At 50.6% G+C, this 20,133-nt stretch overlaps 4 protein-coding genes across 4 annotated transcripts; all 4 read right to left on the bottom strand.

Moving 5' to 3' along the window:
- Positions 1 to 3,742: 3,742 nt before the first annotated feature.
- On the bottom strand, positions 3,743 to 3,901 carry BGZ61DRAFT_368811 (uncharacterized protein; the record flags this gene model as incomplete). Its single annotated transcript, XM_046241916.1, has 1 exon — positions 3,743 to 3,901. A coding segment is annotated over one exon (159 nt), but the record flags the coding sequence as incomplete, so codon positions are not given.
- A 59-nt stretch (positions 3,902 to 3,960) lies between these two features.
- BGZ61DRAFT_499452 (cytochrome P450) lies at positions 3,961 to 5,438 on the bottom strand (the record flags this gene model as incomplete). Its single annotated transcript, XM_046251406.1, has 3 exons — positions 3,961 to 4,131; positions 4,215 to 4,529; positions 4,617 to 5,438. 3 exons carry the CDS (start codon positions 5,436 to 5,438, stop codon positions 3,961 to 3,963), a joined length of 1,308 nt encoding a protein of 435 aa, XP_046096395.1.
- Positions 5,439 to 7,043: 1,605 nt separating this feature from the next.
- On the bottom strand, positions 7,044 to 7,545 carry BGZ61DRAFT_368902 (uncharacterized protein; the record flags this gene model as incomplete). The annotated part of the gene is made up of 2 exons (XM_046241923.1): positions 7,044 to 7,189; positions 7,245 to 7,545. Coding segments are annotated over 2 exons (447 nt in total), but the record flags the coding sequence as incomplete, so codon positions are not given.
- A 3,627-nt stretch (positions 7,546 to 11,172) lies between these two features.
- Positions 11,173 to 12,602, bottom strand: BGZ61DRAFT_539591 (uncharacterized protein; the record flags this gene model as incomplete). The annotated part of the gene is made up of 6 exons (XM_046254808.1): positions 11,173 to 11,205; positions 11,254 to 11,862; positions 11,913 to 11,987; positions 12,061 to 12,175; positions 12,226 to 12,459; positions 12,523 to 12,602. 6 exons carry the CDS (start codon positions 12,600 to 12,602, stop codon positions 11,173 to 11,175), a joined length of 1,146 nt encoding a protein of 381 aa, XP_046096393.1.
- Positions 12,603 to 20,133: the final 7,531 nt, after the last annotated feature.

The following is a 20,133-nucleotide window of genomic DNA, read 5'->3' as shown; positions in this document are numbered from 1 at the left end:
GCGGGCTGCTAAGAGTTGTCGGAGCTGCTTCCGGGGGAGCTGCAATTCAGCTGGACTAGTGGTCGCGGCCTCTAGCTGATAGGATTGATAAGAGTCTGGGGCGTGGTCTTGCCACCAGCTCTTAAAGAGGGTTCGGGGGAGGGCCTTGGCCTTCCGCTTATTGAAAGCAAGGGACGGAGTCAGTCCGGGTGGTTCCGGAAGCTCCGTACCTGCTTTAGCCAGCTTGTCGGCTTGCTCGTTTCCGGGGATGCCTTTATGGCCAGGGCTCCATCGTACTGATGTGGCCCCGTGGGCTCGTGCGATCGAGTGGAACTCCAGGAACTGGGCCTGAGAGGATTCCGAGGGCTGGCCTAGCAGCCCGGCTGCTGCAGACGTATTGTAGAGACAGATGTAAATCCGTGAGCCTGGCTCTGACGAAGTCAGGCTCGTTGCGTGCCGTAGGCCCGCGAGGGCACCAGCGACTTCTGCGTCGAAGGCCTCGGCGGGGCCTAGCCGGCCTAGACCCTCGCCAATTTTGTGATTATTGCGATGAATGACGTACCCGTAGCCCGCAGCCCCTCCGGACGATCGGGACCCATCTGAATAGACGATGAGATCTATTACAGACAGGGTCTCGGTCCAGGCGAGGAAAGCGGGGACGGCGACGTCTTTCGGTTGTATGTGTAGTTGGGCGGGGCTGTATTTCCGCTGCAAGAGGTCCGGCCGCGGCGAGGGCGGAAGAAGCAGGGCCGTTCGTTGTAGTCGGGTCTTGTAGATCGGCTTCTGGCCTGGCCTAGGGGTCGGAATTACAGTCCTAGCTGTGAGGGGGTGCCTTGGATCCAGGGACTGGAGCCGGGTTGCGTGACGTAGGCGTATAGCTTCTAGCAGCTGGTCAACTGGCGGAATACCACTTTCGCGATAGAGGGCAGCCACAGGGGTCGTCTTCCAGGTTGGAAGGATGCTGCGGATACTGATGTGTAGGACCTTTTTGAGTCGTTCGAGAAGATGTTCAAGCCTTGTGGAGACCTCGGGCCTTCCGGCTTGTAGTGACGGTGCTATCTTTCCGGGGTACCAGGCCTCGGCCCCGTAGAATAGAACAGGCAGGACGCACGCCTTGACAGCGAGGCGGACCTTCTCTGGCGGCGGGCCGCGGGCTGTATTGGCGAGACCTCGTAGGAGGTTGGCTGTGGCTCGGGCCTTGATAACCCATTGTTCGATATGGGTCGTAAAGGATAGCTTCCTATCCAGCCAGACACCCAGCCAGCGGAGGGCTTCCTTCGGGGCCTTGGTCTGTCCCTTATGGTTGATTGACGGGCTGGGGCCGCTATGTCTGCGAGAGAAATGCATTATCTCGGTCTTTCCTGGGTCAAAGCTGACCTCGTTACTAAATCCCCAGCGTTCTATCTCTTCTATATTGATCCCCGCTTCTTCTGTCGTATCACGAAGGGTCTTTCCAATATGGATAGAGGCGATGTCGTCGGCGTAGCCGTATCGTATGGTTGTAATCGGGCGGAATCCGGGGCACGGCAGTGCCTTGATCTGGATCTTGTAGATCGGCTCTGTGTAGAGGAGGAAGAGGATCGGCGAGACGGGCGAGCCCTGGGGCAGGACGCATTTTAGTGCGGAAGACGGCGTGGCTGCATCTTGGAAATGGACTCGGGCTGTGCGGTCGGTCATAAAAGAGGCCACCCACCGGACTAGCAATTCGGGCCAGCCTTGCTGGCGGAGGCGCCGCAGAAGACGGTTCCGGAGAACCGTATCAAAGGCACCTTGGATGTCCATCGTCACGAGGGTCACAACGAGACCTCGCGCGAGGGCGGATTCAATGTCGTGGATTAGGGCGGCGACGAGGTCTACAGCGGACCTCTTCGTCAGGGCTCCGGCCTGGTTCTTATGCAGGACCTTCCGATCAATCGCAATAAAGGCCAGACGTCTGGCGATCAATCTCTCTAGCCCCTTGCCGAGGCAGGAAAGCAGGGAAATTGGTCTCCAGGCACGAGGGGAGGAAAGATCCCGCCTTCCGGGCTTGGGGATCATAATGACCTCCGCGCCCTTGAAGGCTTTCGGATGGTGCCCTAAGCAGAGACATCTCTCGTAGAGCCACCGAATATAGTCTCCGATAACCGGCCAGCAGGCCCGGATAATCGCTGTAGTCACGTTATCTGCGCCGGGAGATGTGTTTCCCGTCTTGGTCGTTACATCCTCAGCTTCTTCAGCCGAGATCTGTGTGGAAAAGGGAAGCTCTGGAGCCTCTATCGCTAGAGGGGTCCAGGGTCCTCGATATCGTCTCCAGCGTCTAGACGCTCAAGCGTGGCTTTACGGAGGGCATTGGCTTTTTCCTCCTGAGTCTCAAAGACCTCCTCATCGACCTGAAGGGGCGGGGGCTGGAAGGCGCCTTGGGCTCGGACCCATCCAGCGATACGGAAGATATCGGCGTTGGTCGTTGCGTTATTGATGATATCTCGCCAGAAGTCGATTTTTACCTTCTTGGCGATCTTGCGGAATTCGTCCCTGGCTAGAATAGCAGGTCCCAGCTCTTCTGGGTCCCGTCTCTTAGCAGCTAGATATTGGGCGTGGGCTTTAGCGCAGTCTTTGGTCCACCACGGCGCAGAGCGTCCGTTCTGTTGAGGGCATCGGCCGACGATTCGTATCGCATCTTGTAGTAGGTCTAGCAGCTGGGCTGCTGCGATGTCTAGTTCCTCGGCGGTTGTTGCAGTTGTTGTTAGGAAGTCTCGCCCGAGCGAGACGACCTCTGCGAGACGGGCCAGGTCCTTGGGGTCCGAGACCTTAATCCGGCTGGATTGCGGAGGGGTTGGTCGTGCGATCGGAAGGATTATACTAAGAGTATAGTGGTCAGAGCTAGTAGCGAGGTGGTCTTCGACTCTAGCTTGTGCAGTAGGGATGTTCGAGATCGCGAGATCAAGGATATTATTATGCTTGTTTGTGGGCTGGTTCGGCTGGTTCAAAACAGCTAAATCGTTATCGTCAATCCACGAGGCGATCCGGGCCCCTTATATTGTCGCCTTTACACGGAAAAGGTGTGTTAGCATCAGTGAAGACATTTGCCAAACACTCCATGCCATTCATTACATGCACTGTGGATAATTCACTTGGACAGAAACCGCGGAAGAGGGTATAGTTTAAATCAGAGGACAGCGATTCTCTGTACATTTTAAGCAACCTTCACGCCACCTTTGGACCTTAAGTAGGCTTAATCTTCCATACCTATTTTAGTATCGACATCTATAGCCATCAATTCTCACTATAATTTGGCGTTTCTAACCGTCTTCCTAGCAACACGCGCTATCGCTGTTATGACTCAACCATGGGTGAAACTCTAGAGTCTCTCCAAAGCTTGTGCATGATGCGAATTTGGCCCCGTCTCTCGAAGACGATGTTAAGGCCTACGCTAACGCTATCAAGTGACTATACCTCCTGTGATTCGTCGTTGGTCATCAAATGCCTCTTTGCATTCATATACGAGAAACCCACTTCAGTCAACTCTTAGAATGAAGATTGAGATGGCGCGCTCGTGAGTTCAACAGCGTATACAGTTCGTAGCTAGGGCTAAAATGGCGGTAGAAAACAACAAGAGACCGGGCTGGACGTCTAACTACCCCACGAACGAATACTCTGGCCTCCACATTGTTGCTCTCAGTTGGTTCATCCGTAGGAGGGTCGGTCACAGTAGCAAAATACACAATTCTGGCCTCCATATTTTGAACCCTCTTCCAATCCGACTCAATAGATTGACTGATCGCCATCAAACCCGCTTCATAGGGACGAGGTTAACCATCAACGGTCCTTTGTCCCAGAGAATGTATATCTTCTGTCGTTCAAGCCAGTCGTGACTTTCCTCAGCGAGACGGAGATCAAAGTTCCAAATGACCTGAGCCAAGATAACTCTCATCTCAACGTAGGCGAGGCTGTAGTCATCTCGTCAGCGATCTTTGATCAGAACAGAATGCCAGGGGCTGGAACTCACTTCCTACCAAGGCAGTTTCGAGGCCCGAGGTGGAACGGTTGAAGTGAGTCCCGACGATCTTTCTGATAAGCTACGCTGTCTATGAATCGTTCAGGTCGAAACTCCATGGGGTCTGACCAGTGGTTCTCGTTGTGATACATTGCCCATTGATGGATAGCAACGATAGTCTAAGGTAGCACTAAATTAGCCAACCTAGTGGGCGATGACGGAGAGATCTGGCAATAGGTTAAACACAAAAAGAACAACTCACGTTCTCCGGGATGAACCGGCCGGACACTGTAGCGCCGCCCTCGGGGCAGACTCTGGAGAGACCGCCCGCGATAGGTGGATACATTCGCAAAGCCTCGTCTAGACATGCTAACATATAGCTCAGCTTATTCACTGAAGTAAGATCAATCTCTTCCTCAGACTGAAACGTGGTTCGAACTTCTTCGGTCAGCTTGCTCAGGGCCTTGGAATTCTTCAATAGCAGGTAAGTCACTCCAGAGAGGACTGTGGCAGTTGTTTCCGACCCTGCAATGATGAGTACGCCAGCGTTTTTCACCACTTGGTCCATAGTCATACCCTTTCAGTCCGCCTTGTCAGCTGTGCAATCGGGTGCGGTGTCCTAAGAAATAGTTCGAAAGGAAGTGCGGATGTCGATGATTCTTACAAGTTCGTCTTTTTTCCTGAGCAAATTGTCGATGAGGTCAGGTCTTCCTCCAGCTTTTCCAAGCTCCATGCGTCGGAGCAGCTTCTCCTTGGTCATGGTTGCGTGCTGTAGTTTCCTCGCCCTAATCTTTTTCGTTGACAAAACCCTGATGATAAGACTTCGCAACAAAGGGAAGTAACTGGCCGTTTGGAAGACGGTTCCTAGTCTTGCCATCTGGAAGATCGTCTTTACCCAAGGATGGTAGTCCGAGTTGTTGAGACAGCCGAAAGGTTCTCCGAAAGCAAGATCGCCGATAAGGTCAAAGGTCGTGTAGTTGTACCAAGACATGATGTCCACTGTCTTGTCGCAATTTTGGTGCAGTCTCTGTGTCAGCAGGTCGACATACTTCATGATTAACGGCTCTTGCTCTTTTAGACTGCGAGAGCTGAAGCCGTGAGACATGAGGCGCCTGAGCGTGGCGTGCTCATCCCCGCCGGAGTTGACGATATCGCTAGGGCCACCCATGGGTCGATAGAATGCAGTAGATTTCTCAAACTCGGGGCCCTTTTTGGCCCCTACCCGATGACCCATGATTTCATTCCACGCGTTTGGATCTCCAAAGGCCAGCTCATTAGGGGCGATACGGACAACTGTGCCATATTTCTTGTGTATGTCCAGCATCTCGAAGGGGAGGTTGCCCCCCATGAGCTTGTAGCAATACGTCATGCGCGTCGCTCGCATCCAAAAGGGCCCAGGGAAGTTTCGTAGAGGGTGGAATAAAATGTTATAGCACACGGAACTGATGGTGTAGAGAATTATCTGAGCCGTTAGCGCAGCTGGCATCTGTCGTTCTTTGCAAAAAACCACTTACCAATCCGAGGCCGCAGCCTCCGAGGAACAGCAGGTTTTCCAAAGCCATGATTGCCGATGCAGCTCGTGTCTTTGTTGAACATTGATGGTGGTTGGTCCAAACTGGAATAATGTTTTGAAGATGATAGCGGTAAATTGCCTTTTATCAACAATACTAAATTCCATGGAGTGGACTCCTGAGTATCTGCCGAACGGCTGTGTAATACCCGATCGCACAAGCACTGCCAATCTGCACTGCCACTCAACTCCTTGCTTACGCCAGATTCACCCCAGCATGTCTCGAAATAGATGTGGACAAATTACGCGCTCCTTGATTAGCGTAGATTGCGAATCATTTACGGTTGTCCCGTAAAGAAGAAACTGGACTTAGCGTGTCGATCCTCCCAACATCCCCCAGTATTGGATCGACAAAGAGTCACGGTCAGACAGGAGTCTGTCTCAGGACAATGACGCAAGAAATATAAAAGCTCAGACTGGCCGACGTTTCATGCATTCGGGAGAGTTTTATTGCTGTCGATTCCTATATGAAGTCGGCGGCAGGGGTAGCAAAGAAGCAGAACCCGATAACGAGAACGATAACAATAACGGTAACGGTAACGGTAACGGTAACGGTAACGATAACGATAACGGTAACGGTAACGAAGCCAAACCTCGTGCTCCATAGGTACTGTTTCAGGGGCTACTGCGCCGAGTTCAACTAATTGCATCTGGTAAAAGACAGTCAAGTGATCCAAGCAAGCTAATTGGCCTTGACGCCACCCGATTACTTGCCTAGGCTGCCGACTGTGATGATGCTCAATTTCCTTGCCATAGATCAGCATGCACTACCTAGTGTGGCCGAAATATGGCCTGTGTTGTAGTTGAAAATCTCCCTTATACTGACTACAGATGCAGAGGATAATTATCCATGGGATGTCTGGCAATGAAAGGTCTCTAGACGCATCAACAGGGCAAACCAGTTTGTTTTTATTGTTCTATGGGCATAAGGCCACGGCCAGCAGAGACAGAGCTCTGACTAAGAACTCGTTGCGTAGTTAGAATTGCGCAACTGCTTGAGTCTTAGGAAAACTGAAGGTATATATCGGAGTGCAACTGCTTCTATCAGGTGTCTTCCAGCATCGAATGTGGGCACCTGACCCTCGTTTCTTACACTGGTTCTCAATCTTTCACCTGAGGTTGGTCTTGGTTTATGTCAGGTGCTTGTTCTCGCGAGGATGCATTCCACAGCTCTCCTATCTCTCTATAATTCTAGATGCACAATAGCTGTTTTCCACTACTAGGTAGAAAGAAGAAGCGCTGTCTAGCTCTCTAATTTAAGGTAAAAGACTTAATTACCTCCAAGATTAGGCTACAGTACAAAGACTCACTTGTTTTCTCTTGCTTTTCTGTAAGTTAGTCTTACTTCAATAGCCCTTTCATTGATAACTCTAGAAACCTAGCTAGTCAGTAGTGGTATGCATGCCTGACTGGTGTTACGGGCCTAAAGCTCTCCCGCAGTCCCATGCCTACTGCCTCTACTTTCTCCGTTAACTACCTACAAAACCTAACTAGACCAAGACACTTTGCCCTTAACAATCCTTAATGTCCCTGTGAAACCTCACTCACTTTGTACTCGACAACAAGAGGTTTGCCTTTCTCAACAATAAATCTCCCAGCCCCGACGTATACTTTGTTCTCGATTTCCTTAAACAGTCTATCTCCGACCTCGAACTTGACATGTGTGACTATACGCCCAGATTAGAATAAGAGTCCTAGTAAAGAGCCTAGAATTGTACTGACATGAATCACCGAACAGGGTTGTAGCAGCATCTGGACTGCCGCTAAGAACCTTGCCTGCCGGACCCGCAAGGTTCACGATGCCCGTGTACTCGTAACATATGGTGGCCCCAGTCGCTTTATCTTGCAAGATGCTCGATACATTCAAACGGCCATGGGCTCCATCTGGGTCGGTGCGGGTATAATCGGCACCATGGACAAACACCGCGTCCAGTTTCAGAGGGTATTCGGGCTCAGAGACAAGCGAGCCTGCATTTGGAACGAAACCGCAATGGACAAGACTGGTACCCCTGGCGGAACAACCTTGGGGGATTGAGTCCGCAATAGGTATCTAGACCGCATTTTAATTCACTCAGCCACCACAGGGTACACACTTAGGTACCTGCGCCTGGCACTCACTATGATGATGGCCTTCGGCAGCACACCTTGCACACACCCGATTCTTGCTGCACGAGAATGCCTTATGGCCGAGCTCCTGGCAGTTATAGCATTGCATTGGTCCGGTTCTGCGCTCGAAGGCGCTGGTGTATGCCGATTCGCCGGCTGCATGGAAGTAGCGTTCCTGTAGAAGTCTCATAGCATCCCTATTTTTAGTGAGATATACTACCATGGATCCATACGCCTTTGCGCTGTCCTTTCGGCTCAACCAGGCTATCTTTGCAATTTGGATTTCGTTCTCCTGGCCCAAAGCTTCTGTTGTTCCAGGGAGGACCTTGGCGTAATCCTTGCTAACGCGTCGACGCGTCGGCAACCTATTTCCCTTCGTCAACTATCACAACTTCGATCAATTAAACTGCTTTTTCGTGTTTTAGACTTCCAGAGAGCCAGTATGCCTCGTTACACTACGGCCGGTATAGACAACGCCATCCAAGATATCCTCCATGGCGAAACCATCCGAACGTCAGCCAAGATCCATGGCATACCTACCCAGACACTTCGTCACCGGCTTCTTGGCCGACAACCACACTCTGTGGCCCACCAAAACCAACAGCGGCTTTCTATAGTTCAAGAAGAAGACCTTGTTAGGTGGATTCTACTGCAAGAAGGCCTTGGTTACGCGCCTTTGCATGCCCAAGTTCGCGCTGTGGCTTCGGCGATCTTACGAGCCCAAGGGGACCACCAACCACTTGGAAAGAAGTGGACTAGTACCTTCGTCAAACGCCATCCAACTATCAACACCAAGATAGGTCGCAGGACTGCCTGGGATCGAGTTAACGCAACCAGCCCAGCCAATATCAACAAGTTATTCGAGCTCTACGATATTGTCAGTTGGATTCCCCCCCAACGGCGATACAATGCGGACGAGGGAGGAATTATGGAAGGTATGGGGGTTAACGGCTTGGTTATTGGCAGTTCAGAGAGGTCTCCTGGCCAGGCACCTGTCAAAGAGAGCTGCAATCGCACTTGGACCTCGTTTATCGAGTGTATATCGGCTACCGGCAAAGCCCTTGAGCCTCTTATTATCTTCAAGGGGGCTTCTATTCAAGATCAGTGGTTTGGCGACCAATTACTCGAGAAATATCCTACCTGGTATACCACCTACTCTGCCAACGGCTAGACAAGTAACGATATTGCGCTTGAGTGGCTAGAGAAGTAGAGATGGTCTTTTTACCGCAAACAACCCCTGAGGACCCTTCAGCAGCAAGACTACTTATTGTCGACGGCCATGGTTCGCATACTACCGAGGATTTTATGACGATGTGCTTCCTGAATAATATTTATATCTTATTCTTGCCAGCCCATACTTCGCACGTTACACAGCCCTTGGATCTTGGCTGTTTTTCCAGCTTGAAGACGGAGTATAGGAAGCTTATCACCAATTGGACGGCTCTTACGGACTCAGACCGCATTGGCAAGGTCAAATTTCTTGATTTCTATGCGGAAGCTCGAGAAAAAGGATTGCGGAAGGCTAATATCGAGGCTGGCTGGCGGGCAACAGGTCTATTCCCCAGGAACCCACATAAAACGCTGTCTTCTCGCTGGGTAATATACCCACACAGCCAGACACCTACTCCCCCGTCCCCCAGCCATATCTCCACTCCAAAGAAGAGCCAGGACGTCATCAAACTACTAGGTAGTAAGGCAAGAACCCCAGGCTCGCGACTAGTAGTTCGCAAGATTGCCCAGTCGTTTGACAAGCGTACTGCGCAGCTTGCCGTGAAAGACAGGGAGATAGCCTGCTTACTTACGCAGTTGGAACAGGCTAATCCACGAAAACGTCGAAAAGTCCAGCCAAATCCAAACGAGTCCTTCATCAGCCTTGCTCAGGTAGCTGCACAACGCAACCGGGAGCCAGCTCAACGCACTATTGAGGCTAGGGCCCAAGAGGATACGATTGTGGTTCATGGTGAAGAGGTAGATGGTAGTACTGATGAGGAGCCATCTCCAATACAACCTGGAAGGTCAATTAGGCTCGCAAGGCGATATAGAACTCCCTCTGTCGAAGAGAGCGATTGAGCAATTCAAATGGTATTTTTCTTGTATTTTTAGCCTTTAAATTGAAGTAGTTGTGGTTCTATATGTAGTTGGGTTGGTGACTTGATGGGGTGAACCGGAACCAGGGGTGAACCATAACCCCCCCTAGGGACTTAGATGAAGATAATGAATAGCCTATATCTTGCGCCCTTGGTGCTCCATAAAGTAGTGAAATCCCAAGGCTTTGTGTCAACCGTCTCGATGGAGTCCTGAATTTGCTTCACTGTAGCAACAACGATAGGATCGTCTAGACGCTCGCTCGAGGTGTGATACTTAGCAATCACTCCCATAGCCTTATCGATCTTGCCGTTATAGACCAGTTATCGAGGAGATTCTAGTGTCAGAGGGTAGATAAGAGCGGCGAGGATGGCCGGAGGGCCTAGCTGGAAGACCATGGGCATTCGCCAGCTCCAGTCTCCGGGTATATGGGGGGCGCCAAGAAGCACAGAGGCGATGACAATAGCACCGACGCTATAGAGCGAATAGTAAAGCCCTACAGCCAGGCCTCGATATGCAGACAGAGCGACCTCGCTCATCCAGACTTGCTTTGTATTTGGTTAATTGGTCCTGCATCAAGAGGAGGCAATGAGTATCCTCCTGCCCACGGAACCTCTGGTGATGCAACCGTTGACGATACTCAATTGTGTCACCGAGTATAGGAGAAAATATTCCAAAAATCCAGTGCCAGAGGCAACAAGCGGAGGCCCCATGGACCTCATCTGTAAGTCGTCAAGTGAGACAAGTTCGAGGATCTCCCAGATCAACTCGGGCAAAGGCGCTACTCGTCCATTAATAACGTGAGAGTGAAGAAGAAGGAAACCAGCCTCACCGTACACCTGGCAGCAGGAATCCAGAATGGAAAGAACTGAGTTGAAAGACAAGCGAGATGGCTATCGAGACTGTATAGAAGCCAGAAGACCCTTCTGCGTTCCTCACGGTGTTCGATTGCCACAAGTGTCAGCTCCTCGTCGCCGACAATCTGGCAGGGGCAAACATGGTCCGGGTGAAGCTGACAGAGTCTTGAACAGGCTTCATGCTCGCGATTTAGCCCCAGGAGCAAAGCAAGTCTAGTTGAGTCTTTTATATACCTAGCTTATTGGGATCGTCATGAGAGCCCTGTTACTGTCAAACCCCTATTTCAGCTACCTTGATAGACCACCTTGAAGGCCTACCTTGATGGTCATAATAGCTAAGATAAAAGACCTACTTAGAACCCTCTTTCAGATAGAAATCAAGAGCTCCAACGCACCTCAATTTATCCCGGAATTTAATAATAGGTTATAAAGAGCTTTACCGAAACCAAGGCATAATCGAGGAAGTACGAAGTGTGTATTTCAGCAGAACGGCCTCTGGGCAAGGCGTGCTGGGCATAATTGACTCGTCTGTATATAGCTAAACGCTCCTTAACTAACAATCCTGGCTTATCTCGAGTCTAATGTCTCAACTTAACATCAATTCAGCTATTCCATGCCGTTGATGTTATTTGCAGCTATCATAATTAGTACTTAACTCGGTGCAATGTTTTGATGCAACTTACGAAAGAGGGTTCGATATCTTTTATATCAGCCAAGCCAAGGTTTGCTCCAGCGCTGGTGACTTCCTTAGTGAGGAGAGAGATGGCTCGAGATACCCCTGCAGTGCCATAGAGGTTTGCGTACATGAAGGGACGTCCTAACCCAGCAGCTTTAACACCAAGACTCATGAGTTTCAGCAAGTCTGTGCCGTATCGGACGCCACCGTCAGCATACACTTCAATTTCTTCAAAAACACTGGGGTCTCGCTGATAGATCTCCCAGGCAATCTCTAGTGGCGAAGGAGAGCCGTCAAGAGCGCGACCGCCATGGTTTGAGAGGAATATAGCCGGCGCACCAACTTCAATGGCCTTTCGAGCGTCCTCAGCAGTTTGAATTCCTTTGGGGATAATGGGAAGGGATGTCATGGCCTGGAGCTCCTGGTAATAATCCCACGTCATGAAAGTGTACCGGGGATCTCGGCCGATGCTGGTATCTTCCAATCTTCTCCGTGAACGATAGGCCGTTCGGTCTCCAGATGAATCAACAGTGAGTACAATGGCTTGCATACCATCTCTTTCGATTTGCTTGAATAAATCTTGAGGTGGCTCTTTGTCAAGATTCGAGATCGAGACCTGTTATACAATTAGAAAGCTATACCAACTGCCGCTTATGTTAGTCTAACCTGTTGCCATATGACCTGTTTGTCACTTTTCAATGCTCCTATTTCCTCCATGGACAGAGTTGAACTTTGGGATGCCTGTCGTCATGTGAGTCACTATGTTTGTCGCACGGGGATAGGTTTTCGACTGTTCATACAATATACAAAACACCAAGATTCGCCGCTGCCTCCACAAGCCCTTTTTCTCTGCCGGGTTTGCAAGGCCAGCTGAGGCAAAGGGGCTGATGAAAAATGGTACAGCGAACTCATGTCCTAGAATCGATGTGCTTGGTTGGCGGTCAGAGATGGGTTCATAGGGATCGACTCTTCGACATACTTGAGACTGGCGTCAATGTTGGTGATGTCCACCATCACACGAGGCCGGAAGCGAAATCTATTATACGCCTCCAGGTTGTTTCTGTAAGATGATTCGCTACCAGCGCCGTGACAAACGTATGCGTAGGCTGCCGGATCCATCACGTTTCTCGCAACGTAGTCAAAGTCCGGAAGCCCAAGCACTCTGTCCAAAGGCGGGAGCGATCCATTGACAATTTTAAGAGCACTTTCGATTCTAAAATTCATGATGAGCTTTCGTCTGCGTCTAGGAGCTTAGAATTAACTATTCAGCACCTACCCAGTGTCAGGTTCGTTGAGGAATGGTCGAGCCGCCAGGCCCAAGGAGACGAAAACAGCCAAAAATACGAAAGAACGCATGTTTTCTTGAATTCAATGCTGAAAGGTTGTTGTTCAGATTGATGTATGTGTGGTGTGAAAGGAATTTGGAGATGAGAAGGGGCTGTTGGCCTTTATATAACACTGGTTCCATTACCGAGCAAGAGCTAGGCCATCGCGTTTTCTCCACTGTTGCTGTCCGTTTCACGGTAATAATGGATGTTACGCAATTCTACCCAGGCCTGAGGTTTATTTTAGATACACTCTAAGGTTCGTTTTCGTTATTTAGTGCAAGGGTTTCGAAGAAACACCCGACCTTGCTTCGCCCAGTCTAAATATCCGCTTTTAGGGGAGATTGGCGACCACGGACCCTCTGGAACGCTGCGGCTCGTGGAGCCGCGTCATCATAGTGAGATGAGCCTCGTTATCGTTTCCGCATGGAGAGTAAAAAAGTATTCTGTGGATTCCATTCACAAGCTAGGTAATGGAGAGTACGCAATGGGCGTGGAACCCAGAGCCGGTTTATGAAATCTTGATTATGAGCCGCAACTCCCAAAAGACGAGTCACATTTGGTGATATATTCACATTACAGAGAGTCCTTGAATTTTATAATTCTCGGAGGGATCTAAACACGGCCTTAGACACTCATAAGACGGCTAATATAATGGGTGCGGAAATAGGGGGGTTGAGTGAGTTGGGGAATTCGGAGCCCTTCTATCTCTGGGGAATGGGACCCCTATTGTTATGGCAAATCTGACTCTTTGGATTTTGGCAATACGGGTTTGTGAAATCAACGTTTGGTCTATTTAAGCACTGTTCTAAACCTCCGGCTTCTGAATATTTTCAACTGACCATTGAATCAATTCCAGGGATGGACATCTTACGAATCTATCGAATCGAACGCCAAGCCTTGGCGTTCGAATCGAATGTGACCCCGTAGATTCGAATCGAATCGGACGCATCTCCCACAGATTCGTATCGAATCGAACGTGCCACAATTCTTGTCCTGTAGATTCGACTCGAATCGAACACATCTCCCGCAGATTCGTATCGAATCGAACGCGCCACAATTCTTGTGCCGTAGATTCGACTCGAATCGAACATGTCTTCCGTAGATTCGATATCTATCGAATGCCAAGATTCGATCGAATTCGATTCGAACTCGATCGAACGTAGAACTAATCCCGGCGGAGACCGAAACACCAATAGGACCTAGAACCAAATGGACCGTCGTCATCATCACCAGGCCGTCATGCCGTCATACCCCGACAGAAGAGTGGTGAGAGGTGCAGAGCGGGTTTAGAAGGTATCACGGCTTCAGATAAGACATCGCAGAACATCGTCAATTGTGCAAAGGCAGGTACTAGGCAGATTAAATGTCACTCGTCCCCCTCAGCGACGCAAGTGCGTCAACCCATTGATCATCACTGAGGCTAACCAGCGGCAGTGAAGGCGTGTAGATCCCAGCTTTACTCCATGATCGAATGCACTGAGCCATCGCCACTATCTCCCTCCTCAGCCGACTTCTCAACGGTGCCGTCATACGTCCTGCACTGCTAAATGTCCTCTCGCTCTCCGCAGACGACGATGGGATGGTGAGCATATCAACCGCCATCAGAGACAGTCGCGGGTACCGATTCCTGTTGATTTTCCACCAGTCAATCGGCCTGCTTCTGTAGTGGTGACTGTTGACAACATCCTCAGCACAGTACCGAGCATATTCGTCATCAGCAGTCGCTCCTGCTGTCGTGTGTTTCGTCTTTCGGGTGCTCTTGCGGGCACTGGACACTGCCAAGGACGAACCCTGGGCGCATGGCGACCCAGCTACACTCCTGGCAAGTCTCCGCTCAATGTAATCCATTGAGGCCTCGTCAGATGTAGCGAAGACTTCGTAGTCAACTTCGCGTTCCCTGTAACTCTCCCAGATCTCCAAGAGCTGGGATTCGTACTCTAATCGCCAACCCTTGGCCTTACGAGAAGGCACTCGAGACCACAGTTGATCGAGAAGGCGCCACTTCTTCGCCGGGTTGAAGACAACAGCGCCGACATAAGCTGCGCTAGTCAGACAGTTGTAGTACTTGTGCAGCTTCTTCCATCCGAGCTTGATAAAGACCTTGAGCAATCTACGGGTTCTGCTATCGAGCCCGTCGTAGATGGCGACTTCGACGTCCTTCTTCTCCTTGCTCACTGGATCCTCAACTTCTTCAAAGATTGTGCCTTCGATAGCTCCTTCGAGGTGGTCAAGTAGGATCTCGAAGACAGGGAAGTATTCATCGAAACTACCGCAAGTCGACCTCGCGTCGGGAATACCGTCGCCCTGAAGTTGCTTGGTGGCGATTTCAAAAGGCTTCAGAAGCTTGACAAGCACCTCGATAACCTTCCAGTCGTACGCACTTAAGCGGTATTGCAGAACTGCCGGTTTCGGTTTGTCACAAAGACCCTCAGTTTCCCAACGGTTCTGAACGTCATTGAAGAACGTATTGAGAGCCGGGCGGAGACGAAGGGCCCTCTCCATCATCCGCATATCCGAGTTCCATCTGGTGGCATTGTTGAAGACCCAGTGAAGTGTTGATTCATGGCCGGATTCCTTGCGCTGAGACTGAAGAAACTGCTCGTACAGCTGTGTAGTCGCTCGCAGCTGAATCCCGATGTTGTGAAGCATTCCTGGGGCGCCGTTCTGGCTGTACTCCCTGAAAGTGGCTCCATTGATCTCCTCCGGGGCTGGGTGGGATGATAGGAAGTCCTCTTCTGGGATACCAACGGCAGTGTTCGCTTCAAAGTCTTCATCCGTGCCGTCTTCCATTTCTACATCCAGGGCCTCGTCGATAGCTTGATCAACTAGCTCCTCATCGTCATCTTGATCGTCACCATCGGCAGCGATGATTGCCGCGAAGTTCTCTCGCTTCGAACCGTATAGCATTGCCCGCACGCAAAGGTTGAAGATATGCGCAGCGCAGCGGATCCGTCGCTCTTCAGCTGAGAAGCCGTGTTCAAAGGCAAGATCGTCCATGCAGGTGTCATTGTTGGCAGCATTGTCCAGCGTGAAGTAGCCAACCTTGTCCGGGTCGTTGATTTGCCAGAATGCGAGCGTATCAGCGACCTCATCGGCAAGTGAAGCACCGTTGTGTCTGCCCGAGAGAGGTCGAAGCCCAAGGAGGATTCGGTGTTGGACAAAGTGGTTATCAATGAATTGAGCGTTGATCCCAAGAAACGAAGTGTACGACTTGGATGTCCAACCGTCGAAGGAGAAATGAATCTGGGATCGAGCGCTGCGCAATACTTCGGTTACCGGCCCAACGGCACCCCTATACTCGGATTCGAGCATGCGAAGCAGCGTCTTCGCAGAGGGAATGTGGGTCACATCAAGGAGGGGATTGCCGTAGAGAAGGATCCGCTGGAACCGCTCGGTATTGACAATGTTGAACGGCAGGTTATGGTAGGTAATCCAGTCGAGGAGGAGTACTCGGAGGCCTTTGCTGCTGAATCTTCCACGCAGCTTGCTGAGAAGAAACTGGTCGTGGGGATTATTGAAGTCGGCATCGATGAAGTCGGTGATGGTCCTGTCATTTAGAAATGAGCCCCCCACGGGGCTGGCAACTTTGTTCGGGGCCTGCCAAATCAGCACGTTATCAAACCGTAGATGAGAGGCACACACTTACAAGAATCCCGTGGGCTTTGAGTAGGTGTTTCCTGATGGCGACTCCTGTCGAGCAGACGAAACAGAAGTCCGACTTCTTCTTGAAACCTCGGGCAAAGCAGTCGGCGCAGATCCACTTCAGCTTATTTCCCTGCCGCGAGGTGGAACGGTCCTTAACGCGATACCCATATTGTTGCCACCATGCCCTCGTGTCTTGGCCGCCAGTATAACGCTCGAATCCGGGCCATTTGGCCCACTCTTGGCGGCCCCAGAGTGTCCAATCGACCTGAATAAAATCGGCGGCAGTCCCGCGAGGACGGAGCGATGGCGTCGTTGGTAACGAGGTTCCTGGAGACGGGGCGGCTGGCGAAGAAGAGAATTCATCGCGCTCCATCACACCTGGTTGATTCCAGGACGAAGGGCTCAAAGAGAATGGTTCGGAGGACATCATGATGCAGTTAGTTTAGCTAGTCGGACAGATGGGTCGCGTGGGTCGAGGTTGTTGGAAGCCATTGAGACTGCACTGAGGCTCAACTTAAATCCATCCATCCATCACTGACTGGACAGGCATTGAGGCCAATAACACGCGTATATCACGCCCATTTTGTCGTCAACGCGAAATTCGCGACATCTCCACTGCCGCTAAACATGCAAAGTCTTGTGCGATTAATGATGCATTCGCGAGCAGCGCGAACGACGACCTGGCGCGCCCAAGGCGAGAGAGTCGCGCGTGAAGCCGCCATTGTATGTAAGAAGCCAAACTTTGTTCCGACCATTGGTGTACGGAGATTCTCCCAAGTGCCGCTCCACCAAGCTCTCAGTACTTGGCAACCAGCCAAATCGGGGTCTCGTTGATTAGGTCCACAGACGGCGGGGTAAGATTCCATATATTCCCTGTTCCACTTGCGTCAGAGGCTCCTATTGGCTCATGCCACAAGCACAGACGCATCACTACGGGCCAACCTTGAAAAAAAGCCATCCCGTTCCTCAGCCAAGTCCCCATACCGGCTTTGCATTTGTGCTCATTCCAATCTGGCGTCAACTCAGAATGGATTCTTGAGATTTTCGTAAACCGTTCACGTGAGGGGGCGGAACGGTGGGGACTTGAAGTTGAGGCTCTAAGTGGATGCACCTGTGAAGTCGCTGGTACATCGGTTCACAGGCAAAGCTGGCTTTAGGCGCAGGTCCCCGAGACAACCAAAAAGTTAAAGAGGGGGGCAGGAAGATCATGAATCCCATACTCGCCAATGCGTGAAAACTTCGAGCCGGACATATTCATCTGATCATGCCAAAGCTGGCATCAGTAAAAACTTTTTAGTAGAGAGAAATACGGAGACAGTTTTTTTTTGGTTTCCTTTTCTTTTCTTTTTGCTTCCTTCCTATTATTCTGCAGAAAAAGCGGCGTGTTTTTGGTGATCCCCCTCTCTGTATAGCGGCCTGTTACTGGGACAAACATACCCTATACTCCTGCGTTAAAAACTACTGTAAGCCCCACCTACTTTATATGACGACCTTGGTACCTCCTAACTTGGGAGGTTGTATTTTACAGCAACAATAACTCATACTTCAACCCCCCACGCGACAAATATATATTCCTCATAGAAACCGACTCAGTGTTTTATTACAAGATTAAATTGGGTTGTCCGTTACATTCCTGTAAAGCACCTGCTGGTGGGTTGTTTGTCGGGATTGTGACCATGGGAGTCATTCCCAACTGGTAAACCTGTTGGCAATTCGCGGTGGCCGGCGCGTTAATCCGTTCCGGGCTGGGGGGCGGTTAGACAGGGTCGTGACAGGGATGATTGCTGTAGTTGCAGGGTACCTAGTATGCTATGGGCTTTTAGGGTCATGTTATGTACTTGCTAACACATCTTAGCATTAAGATGAATTGTTGTCAGTGTTGATCGCGTTGCACTTCTCGCGTCGAGGAGAGTGCCAGGGGCCTCTTAACGCGTCTGCGAATCGCGCTGAATCCACCCCTTGGTCATGATTCGCACATCGCGTCTCTCTGTTCGACCGAATCGATCGATTTTCGATCGAACGGGTGGGGGCGATCGATTCGATGTCGAATCATATGGTGACCTGTACGGTTCGAATGTCGAATAGGATGCCCCACATTCGAATCGATGTATTCGAACATCGAACAGGACATGTCACATTCGATTCGATGCGAATCGAATGGGCACGCCGCAGATTCGACATCGAATCGAATGCCAAGAAATTCGATTCGACATTCGTAAGACTTGGCATCGAATGAATCTATCGATTCGATTCCCGTTCGTTCGATGTCCATCCCTGCCCTCGTCAATCTGGTCGGCTAGCTCGACGGAGGATGCATTTGTTGGCTCTCTCGACTGAGGCTGTAGTTTCCCAAGCCCCAAGGTATGTAGAATTACAGAGAGTGTTTCGTCGTTGCCCGGTTGCATGGGCGGTGGTTCGAGGCCATTTTCGATGATGAATTTGGAGAGCTGGTTCATCCTCGTTGAGAGCAATTCGATCGCGACACGGGGAGAGAGTCTGGACGAAAACAGCTTGTTATCATTCAGCTCTTTAAACTGGACATATGGCACCACTTACTTTCTTCGATCTGCCCTGGCCTCATATCGGCATTCTTTTCCTTTTCGCAGACAACTCCCACAAATGGGCGTTGCTCCATCGCACTTCCGACTGTCATTATCATCCATGTCCTTCAAGATTCTGTGTTGCATACTTTGACTTTACTCTCGCGACACTGCGCACAAGCAGTTGTGACATGCTTTCGAAACTTCCTCTTCGATGCAGATTGTGATATCGATGGTGTCATGGCTGGTGTGAACAAAGCCCAGCTGTCTTTATCGGAGCATGGGGTCCCCCCACTAACCTTATTTCAGTACGGGATTGAAATCCCGCGTTACGCCTGAGTTTACCAGGTGGCGTTTGCGGAGGGGTTAAATCCGACACGTGATTGACGAATCCACTTGCTTCGGGCCGTCTGACTCGCCTCCGACTGATACCAAATACCGGCTCGGGAAACGGATCCCGCTTGTCCGTGAGGCCGTCGCCAACTGCGAATAGTCGTTAGCATTGGCGACACTGTGAGGGTTAACGTTCGGCGTCTTAGTCGGAAGATCTCCACAGCTGGAAGAGGCAGCATTCGGCCCCCATACGTAGCTCAAAGTGACATATCCGCTACCGGGCCGGACTTCTGACCATGGGACAATTCTGCGGCTGTAGCAGTCAATGACCTGGAAACGGGGAGTTTGAAAATGTACCTCTGGCCTGCATGACTTGTCATGGTATAAGTTGCAGAATGTGAGCCACTCGTTCATAACCAGGAAGTCTACCCTGTCTTGAATCGTACGGCCAGATATACAGCCAGCGCTTTGCAGTGACTGCATGATATATGGGAGAGCTCGCAATTCATTTCGGCATTTTATTGTTCCCGTTTTCGCTGGCAGAACAGCAAGCAACGCGGTATCCTCCACCGCATTTCTCGGTAGACTGAAAGTTCGAACTGCTGAGAAGGCATACAGAGAGTAATCGTTCGGATTTCCGGGCTTGCTGTCAACTTTGAGTTCTCGGAAGAACTGACAAAGACGACACTCTATTGTCCTGCTCGATGTAATGCCGTCCAACGAACACACCCTGCGGCCGCAGCCCTTATCGTGATCTCTGATGTCCATCTTGAAAATTTTGATGAAGTCAATAGCACTGGCTCTAGTTGGGGTGACTGTGAGCGGGTGTCTCTCACAGCAGGGCTCTCACGCGAGGGCAGTGCTCCTAATAGTGCGCACTATTAACTGGACTATTAGTTCACACTGCAGTGCAGACTATTAGTGCATGGACTACTAGTTCAGTTTACGTCTCTCGCTCTACACTGATGGTTCAGTGCAGGACTCTCACACTACACTGGTAGTTCAGTGTGACTCGATCAGACGGACCAGTAGTTCAGTGCT

This window comes from Ilyonectria robusta (assembly GCF_021365365.1).
Source record: "Ilyonectria robusta strain PMI_751 chromosome Unknown BGZ61scaffold_35, whole genome shotgun sequence".
NCBI lineage: Eukaryota > Fungi > Ascomycota > Sordariomycetes > Hypocreales > Nectriaceae > Ilyonectria > Ilyonectria robusta.
Note: the sequence above shows the minus strand (reverse complement) of the source record. Positions and strands in the feature narration are given on the sequence as shown.